General features: G+C 25.8%; 1 protein-coding gene across 3 annotated transcripts in view; it reads right to left on the bottom strand.

Annotated features, from left to right (window-relative positions):
* Positions 1–9,361, bottom strand: part of LOC100160940 — a 13,767-nt gene extending 4,406 nt beyond the window's left edge. The window contains exons 1-11 of one of the 3 annotated variants that reach the window (XM_016805562.2): positions 8,543–9,361; positions 7,082–7,125; positions 4,146–4,220; positions 3,846–3,900; positions 2,596–2,921; positions 2,408–2,509; positions 1,906–2,046; positions 1,329–1,529; positions 1,186–1,259; positions 979–1,123; positions 308–482 (exon numbers count right to left, since the gene is read on the bottom strand). In XM_016805562.2, the coding sequence (XP_016661051.1) occupies positions 308–482; positions 979–1,123; positions 1,186–1,259; positions 1,329–1,529; positions 1,906–2,046; positions 2,408–2,509; positions 2,596–2,921; positions 3,846–3,900; positions 4,146–4,220; positions 7,082–7,125; positions 8,543–9,134 (1,930 nt within the window). In that variant the 5' untranslated portion in view covers positions 9,135–9,361. Of the gene's footprint in view, positions 1–307; positions 483–978; positions 1,124–1,185; positions 1,260–1,328; positions 1,530–1,905; positions 2,047–2,407; positions 2,510–2,595; positions 2,922–3,845; positions 3,901–4,145; positions 4,221–7,081; positions 7,126–8,539 lie in introns of all 3 variants that reach the window. The other 2 variants (XM_008186235.3, XM_001948637.5) reach the window with 2 other exon arrangements.
* Positions 9,362–9,731: the final 370 nt, after the last annotated feature.

Genomic DNA, 9,731 nt, shown 5'->3' with positions numbered 1-9,731 from the left:
TTTGAACAACATTCCACTTATTCTCATTTCCAGCTAAAAAGAACATTTCAATGTTAACTATTATATTAGCCAATAATGTAATTTCACAAGTAAAAGATTATAAAAAATAAACTTTTATGACTTTAAAATGTGTTTTTATCATAGTGAGTAAATAATAAACATTTAATAATATTTTGAGTGGGAGGATTTCGCAAAATAATTCATTTAAAAACCGTTAAAAAAAAAAACTATAAAATAAAATTAGTTTTTAAATATTATATTAGTCCTGTTATCTACTTGTTTATTTATACAAATTTAATATACATACGACAACTTTTATATCCACCACCTTGAAGATGATCTTGTTTTTCAGATATCCATTTATGCCTACGTAAATAGATGACATCCTGTATCATGAATTTCATTCTAGATGAAATCTTGGATTTCATGTCACTGGATGTTAAAGCTGTTAGTTTATCAAAAGTATCATTTAAATCGTATGACTGAAACAATAGAATATATAATAATATATTATAATAAGATAATATTAGAAGTAAGAATATTTCCCATGTAATTTGGTTATTTACAATAATTTAATTTTCAAATTATAATATTCTACATTCTCAACTTGCTTAAAAATTAAAATAGTATAAAAACCAACATGAGGTTTTTACCTTTAAGTTTTGTAATGAGAAAATAATTATAATATTAAATCTAACTTAAAATTGGTTGCCTGAACTTCATGAAGACAAAACAACCATTATGCTTCTACTTTAAAATTTATGTTTCTTGAAATTACAATTATTTAAGTGATAAATTTAAATATTAATAGTATTCATCGTCGTTAGGCTTAATCAAAATGTAAAATATTAAATTATCTTGAATGGATAATCAACCTAATAAATACATTTGGCTTACATTTCTTATTGAAAAATTGAAAAAAAAGTTAAAACTATAATTTCTAATTCACTTTATTAAACAAATAAGCTGTAAATTTACTTGTTCTAATTTTTTTCCAACTGTCTTTAATAAAATGCATAAACACTCGAGTGATTCTTCATCATGTTTAGTGACCAAACTCACAATGCAATACAACATACTACTTGGAGTAAGAATTTTTTGTGCAAATAATTCACCCATAAATCTGATAAAATAAAATAAAAAATAAAGTAACTTGATCTTCACTTCCTGTTTATTATTAATTACCGGCAATTTCCTACAGATTGTTTGCGTTTTCTCTCATTTTCTTCAAATTCAAGTTGAAGTTCTTTTTTCTTTTCCTAACAATTATAATCATATCAAATGAACAATTATTCTACTTTAACATATTTATATGTTATCAAAATTACCAGATCTTTACACAGATTGATTTCAGTGAGTTTCTTAGCTGAATCCATTACTCGGGCCTTGTCTAATTCAAATAAACTTTGACATTTATTTATTATTAACTTTTTAAAAGATGCGGTTTTGCCATCTTTAGTACTAACTTGTATAAATTGCATAGCTGAACATAAAATTGAACAAGGTGCAAACAAATGTTCTTCTATTGCCTGAAATTTAACAAAAAAGAATTATGTTCATTAATGTGAATAACTTAAAAATATAGCACTTATGAAGAGCATAATAATAATAATGATCAATGAACCAAAATATTCTTTGCATTTGTAATTATGTACTTACTTCTACTTAAATTTAAAAAACCAAAATACCATTATATAGAAAATTGATCAATCATTGTTACAAAAATTAATTCAATGAACAAACATTTAACACAGTTTTGGTATTTGTATACAAAAAGAAAGCTATTTTTGTAATAAAATAATTAATCCATCAATTAAATATTAAATTTTAGTTATAAGACAATTGTTTTATACTTCCAATAAGATAGAACCATACAACCAAAAAAGTGTATTGTTTTTGTATTACCTTTTCAAAAACTAAATCAATTGTTTTCTCAAGACGTTCAATAGTGTCAATTGGCAATGCCTTTAAATGCTCAGTTATTGAAGGTATATTGTCAGGAGTTATTTTATTCAAAATTGATCGAACTTTTAATATGTTAATATCCTGTAAAAAAAATATAATTTATGTATACAGAACAAATGACAATGATATTGTTGTTAGTTTAAAAATGTCAACATTGTTGTTAAATATGTATGGATAAAGTTTTATGGTTATAGGAACAGTTCAACATAAAATTAAAGCAAACAGCACATAGTTGGTTCTGCTGAAGATAAATTTTCTATATTGTACATTTGTAAGATTAAGGCAACTCATGCTGGTGCGATTTCCTCAAAAGTAACATATATTTTATTACATAAATATATAAATAAGTACTAAACATTGAACCATAAACTAAAAGGTAAAAAAAAATAACAAGACCCAAGCAACTCAAATTGTTGATAATATACATTAAAAAGAAGAATACCGAATTATTATCAGATAATTTAGTGTCATCTTTTTTGAAAGCACTTTGTACATGACTTTGGAATTGGCTTTGAACTTTCATCTTTTCCAATTCATCGGCATTCTAATAATAAACCAGGTATACACATTTAATAAAATGTAAACAATTTATACATTTAAAATTATAATTAAGATGAATAATTATCTTACTGGTGGTCCTTGTAATGAATTATTCAAGTAAATATCACGGCCTGTATTAGGATCAATTATTTTAATAAGAGTTTTTTTCTTAGCAGGTCGAGAAGAAGCTTCAGTGATTTGCATTGGAGTAGTTGATGGTTGCTGTGATACTTGTTGCAAAGGTTGTGTATTAGGGGCCATATCCATTGGTTGAGACTGCACAATGAGAGATTGTCCATGGGAATTTTGAGCATTACTCATATTAGCTACAGGAGGATTCTGTGGCCCCTGTGGTAGATTAGTCATCTGTATTGGTCTTGTAGATTGGGAATAAAACATACCTGAAAGTCGAGACACTAAATAAAACTATAGAAATTCAAAATTTAACAGTATCACAATTACAATAAGTAAAAGCAAGGAATATAATAATGTCTTTAAAATAGAATACTTAAGATTGTATATGTATTTTAGTCTGAGTGGAACCATGAATATATTGGTTAATCAATAAATATCCTTAGAAATAGAGGCAGCATGTCAGTCTCTAATTACTAATAGCATTGATTATGAATACTATAGATTGCTCTCTGCGGTACACAATATGCTACACTAAATTTACTAGTATCCTGTACTTATCCATAACTGACTGGGCTGTATATCTTATAAACTGGCCGCTCAGTCAGTTCTGGATAATAACACCAGGATCACTAGTAAATTTAGAGTAGATTATTTCGTACCGCAGTGAGCGATCTAGTATTCATAATCATTGCTAATAGTAACATAAATATAAAATAAAATATGCTTGGGAATATAGGTTGACAGTCTCCACTCAGAATCGTTTTTATTATAAGCAAAGCTTCAAATTCAATGCATCCATTACAGTGACAATACTCTGTTCAGCGAGATACCACGCCGCGCACCGACGAAAACTGGTTCCCCCGCGCAACACCCTGCCATTGGGGAACCGGTTTCGATAGCCTGGTGACGCAGAATTAGCGTGCTCTCTCGCTGAACAGAGTATAGAGATACATTAGAAATCTACTATACAGCAGACTGCTAATGTTTGATTAATAAAAAAATATGTATGCAATAATAACTTTCACAAATAAAACTATATTTTTGCAGCAGTAACACTTCCCACAATATTAAAGTTATAACAAGTAAGAAATTAATTTTATCTGAACCAATTAAATAAATAAAATTAAATAGATATTTTAAAAGATATAATAAGTATTAAAATAATATTTATGTAATTGGAAATAGAATAACTAGATTATAACTACCTTGTTGATTGGTAGGGTAGTTTACATATGGCATTATTACGGATTTCTGTGAAGCCTAAAAGAAAATAATATAATATTTTATTAAAATGTAATTGGATCTTAAATATCAACAAAAGAAATCATATGATTTTTGTGATCCATAAATTTGTCAATATTAAATATTGTAAACACAATTTAATGAATACAACAATAACCAAATAGTTTGTATTTATTAATAATATTATCAGATTTTAATGAATAATAAAAAAAATATGTGCCAAATAATTAATTTTTATAAGATTTACACTAGAAAATAAATACCTGATGTGGACCAAATGGATAATAAGCTGGGTGGTTACTGGTTCCTTGGTAAGCCACAATTCTAGGTAAATATACCTATAAAAATGTCTCAAAATTAATATTATTTACATTCAACCAAATGTTGAGTCATCCTAATTCTTAAGTTAATAGTTCCAACTGATGTTTTGCTTGAACATAATTCTGACCAAAAAATAATTGTATACAACTAAATTGTGATTATTATTATCGACTAACATTATAATCAATTTTTAATAGGGATTAATAAATGTATATTATTCAATTCCAACACCAAGATAAATACAAATTTAGTCCAAAACAACTGCAAAAATAATACCTTTTTTAATTTATGTTAGTATAATAAACTATCAGTATCATTATCAAGTATAATGCAACTAAATTATTAATAAAGCATGTTGAGTAAAATTATTTTAAACGTTAATAGCTATAAAGCTAGGGAATAACATCAATTACAATAAAACATTAAACATAAAATTAAATACAAAATCTGGATTTTATCATAAATTCATTAAGTACCTTATTTGTTTCAAAAACATTTAATTTAATTTGTGTTCAAACAAAAACAAAAAAATGTACTATTGGTAGCACCAAATACTTATGCCTCTAAACTCAGATTTGAGACTTAAAATCAAATTAAACACAGTAGAGTTAATTTAAGTGGATTTATTCTTTTCCAATATATATATTTAGATATTTTAGTTGATGGAATGTATTATAATACCTTTTAAATACATATTTAGTAAAACTATATTCTATCATAAAATAATAAAAATTAAACGATGAAATAATATATTATACATAACATAAATGGTTTATCGAATTGTTTAAGCTAAGGACTTATGTAAGTCAAACAATTTTATTAAATAGAAGGAAAATATTAAGATTAAAAATAACTTTTTTTTTACCAAATCAGTAATTTACATCGAAAATACTGGAAGGGTCCTCTTGGTAAATTACATGGTGCATTTGGTCTTATATGGTGGGGTAGCTGAGCACAAAAAGCAAGCATTAATATACATAACAAAAATTAGTTTGGAATAATCATAATGCACTAACACAAATATGTTTTGTATTAACTCCTGCAAAAATAGTAGTGAGATCAATTAAATATATTTTATTTTAAATATTAATGAAATTAGAATTTATTTGTATAAATTCAACCAGAATACAAATAATTTGAGTAAAAAATTGTTAATACTAAGGTAAGACAAATACTTATTATCTCTATTAATTACCATATTCAGACAATTACTAGCCCAACTTATTAATATTATAAAAACTATAATTGATACACTCAGATAAAAATAAATGTAAAGCAATCATATGATACATTTAATTTATATTATTGTTGCAAATAACTAAATTTTTTGATGGGTATTTAAATTATCTTTTTTTTTAATTATTAAGAAACAGTGTAAAGGGCTTAATTATTGTTTGAATGGCGGATATCTAAAGGGAGTAGACTGTTAGGTCAGTGAATTTTCTAACACCATAAAATACCACAAACAAAAAAAAAGCTATTTAGCATAACACCAATGTTAAACAGGGATATTCCATATTCAAACACATCATATTCCCAGTCATGTTAATTGAACAATAAAGAAAAAATACTCTTTCGTTAGTTTCTTACTGTCAATAAACCTTAAATATATATATTTTTAATTAAAAACTTGTATTATTTCATGCACTTAAAGATTTAAATAATTAAAAGTTATACATCAAAATCTCTTTTCATTTATTATTAAGAGAAGTTTCCATGTTTCTGTATCTTAAAACCTACAACAGTTAATTTTTATTCAGTTGAACCAGTTATAGATTTTGAGCGTAGAATTGAATGTATTAATTTTACAATCATGGTTTTTTTTTGTCTGTCACCACCTTCTCGAGCAATACAAAATATTTTTTTTTCCAACTTAAATATCTTAGTAATACTTTATGTGTCTACATTGACTACATTATTATTATTAAATATACAAAGTAACTTTCAAAAAATTTTAGATTAATTGAAAGGTATTTACACTACAAAACCTATAAACAACATTTTAAGATCCATTGGAATTGACTTATAAGCTAATAACAACTAGTAACATTGTGTGAAATAACATAATAATTATTATTATATAATTTATCAAGCGATTTATTATTTTAAAATTGCAAAAATGTCTGCCAGCATCACTAAACATTGTATTACATAATTATATTTCTACTAAAGATAAATCATATATTAATGATATTAGTAATAAAGGCAATAGAAATTCAATTATTAATACATATTTTACCATTAAAATTACTGAGAAATATCTGATTTTTCCTCGGATTTTTCCCTCCTTGCACCAGAAAGAACTATTACAATTTGCTACCTGAAACTTGGCTAGAAGTTGATGATAGAAACATTTATTTAGTCTTAAAAAAGTAAAAAAAAAAGCATCATCACAAAACTAATAAAATTACTTTGCTTAGAAACTAAAAACGGATTTAAATTTTAAACACACACACACAGATAAAGTTTTTATACCATTCAGTTTTATAATAAGTTTATTATAATATTAAAGCAAACAACACATAGTTTGTTCTACTGAAGACAAATTTTCTTTTATGTACATTGTAAGACTAAGGTTAGGTTAGGTGTGATTTCCTCATAAGTAACATAAATTTTATTATATAAATAAATAAATAAGTAGTTATACACATTATACATGTATAACTTTTTTATGATATTTCATTACTTTCTACAATTTAATATTGTTTAACTACCTATATCCCATTTTGTAGACATTGTTTCATGATTATAATTATAAATGATAATTTATAAAGTAAAAACTATTAATTTACTAATAAAATAATGCAATACCTATAATTATTATTATTTAATAAAATTGTTATATGTACTATATATTTAATTGTATAAATATACTTACAGCTTGCTGTCTTTGTGAAACATGTGTAGGCACATGGACTTGACCTAAAATAATTATTAAATTTAAATTTAATAATACAATTTTTCATATCAATTTACAACAAATACAACATCTCCCTTCTTTGGGATTACATAGTTAATAACGAGGTTAATAAGCAATTTAATAGATATACATTTATATATCAGCTGCGATTATAAAATCATTATATTATACTCGATATTATAAGACCTTTAATATCACCAAAGTATTTAGTATTGTATCTTTGAAAAACTGATGGTGCTATTTTTAACCCAATTGGTAATTTTTAAATTTTAAAGTTCCTAAAGGACTTGCTAAAGAACATAGATTACTGCTTGACTCAGTTAATCCAATTTGCCAAAATCCATCTTTTAAGTCAAGAACCGTAAAAAAACTTTTTATTTTTAAGCTTTGGTACAATTTCATTTAAGGTTGGTATTGGAAATTGTTCATCCTTTATGTTCCTGTTTAAGTGTTGTGGATCTAAACAAATTCTTAAGGTTTTGTTGGGTTTTTCTATAACTACCACATGATTTGTCCAGTCCGTTGGTCTATTTATATAATCCACCACTCCCTGATCAATTAATGACTTTAATTTTGATTCATATCTGTCCTTAACTGCTATTGGTACTCTACGATAAGGAACAATTTTAGGTTGAAAATTATCTACCAATTCTAAATTGTACAATTTAGGAAATTAACCCAACCCTGTGAACACATCCATGTTCTTACTAATCCAGTTATTTTTAGTGTCAACCTCTATCTCATTTAATCTTTTAATTTAAAATCATTAAATTTTGTCACAAGTTGGTAGACCTAATATTTGACATAAATTATTATTTTCAATTTTAACCACTAAAAATTCCAATGAGCAGTTCCGATTAATTTTTTTTAAAAAGCAGTTAATTACACACGAGCCTATAGAATTAATTTTAAACCTGCCATAAGCCTCAATGTTGTACTTAGAATTAGTTAATTTTGGTTGTGGTTTTATCTTAATAAAGTTGTTATATGGTAAAATATTTATATCACTTCCCGTATCAAGCTTAAATTTCAGCCACATTTTCCCAATCTTAATTTCTTCGATCCAACTTTTTTGATTAGCCTCTATATTGCATACCTGTTCAGTTATTTCCTCGGTTATTTCATTCATAGAAAACTCATCAAATGCATTTTCATCATTATTAGTTATCTCATGCGTTACAGATGTCTTAAACACTTTTTTGTTTTCATTTTTACAACCTATCTCATAATGGTTTAATTTATTACATACTCTACATTCTTTACCAAAAGCTGGGCAACTTCTTGGTTTATGATTTGTACCACACTTTTTACAATCATAACTTTCTGTTGTCTTATACATTTTATTATCTCTATTAAAGTTATTAGGTATTAATTTTCTTTTTAACAACATTTTATTACTATTATTCATAAACTTACCACCTTTATTTTTTGTCCCTATCTTCTGTTCTCTGTCCATATAAAGAATATTTGCCAAATCCATTGTCATTTCTTGTATTTCCTTGCCCTTTACTTCTCTGGTTCTGCATAACGTTTCTGCTTTTTCCAGTGTTAAGTTATCCAAGTTCAGCAACTTGTTTTTGGTTTCTGCATCTTTGATTCCAAATACAATCCGGTCACGTATCATATTATCTTCTTCTTTAAATTCACATAACGATGACAATGTCTTCAGTTCTGTCACAAAATTGTCAAATGTTTGCCCTTCTTTTTGAACACAACTACTGAATTTATACCTTTGAAAAATTATATTTTTTCTAGGTTCACAATAATCACTGAACCACTTAACGACATTATCGTATGTAATATCAGTGGACTTTTTAGGTTTCTTAAAATTGTTATATATTTCAATACCTTGTGTGCCAATATGATTTAATAGGATATTAATTTTACTCTCATCAGTTTCATTAGCTTTACCCGATGCTATTAGAAAAATGTTGAACTGTTGATACCATTCGTTCCATTGTTCAGAAATGTTATCGACAAAAGACATCTCTTTTGGTGGGCTGAACTCCATGCTTTATTATTATTGTTACACTTACTGAATCAAATGGTGTCCTTTATAATAATCCTCGAGACTGCGCCATGTTTTATCTTTTAATGTGTTGGTCGATGGGTTTGGTCGTTTGGATGAAGATCATGAACCAAGGCAGTTATTAATTATTAACGTACATAAATATTTATTATATAATATAATGTTCAACAATGAACGCACATTTTTTAGTGTAGAGGGGAGAGCTACAGACACAATCAAATACTATAAAATATGATAATACGAGAAAGTCAATGATAATGTGGCGAAAACTAATGCCCTCAGTTTCACTATTAGTGGCCTACCTTTGCCCCTTATTATTATTATTATTTTTGTTCATTGATAGACGGACACTATAAATTAAATATTATAATATATCATTCTTAAACAGTCTTAAAAATATCTAATATAAAATTATTTTAACAAAACTTATTTTTAATAAGAATAACATAATATCAAATACTATAAATGAATTATAGTATTTGATAATATTTAAAACTTTAACAAACCTTGTTAATAATATTAAAATAATACTATAATAGTATAATATAATATATAAATAATTTAATGCACTTTCAAACT

Source organism: Acyrthosiphon pisum, chromosome A3 (assembly GCF_005508785.2).
Source record: "Acyrthosiphon pisum isolate AL4f chromosome A3, pea_aphid_22Mar2018_4r6ur, whole genome shotgun sequence".
Classification (NCBI taxonomy): domain Eukaryota; kingdom Metazoa; phylum Arthropoda; class Insecta; order Hemiptera; family Aphididae; genus Acyrthosiphon; species Acyrthosiphon pisum.
The sequence above is the reverse complement of the archived record's forward strand: the minus strand, read 5'-3'. Positions and strand labels throughout refer to the sequence as shown.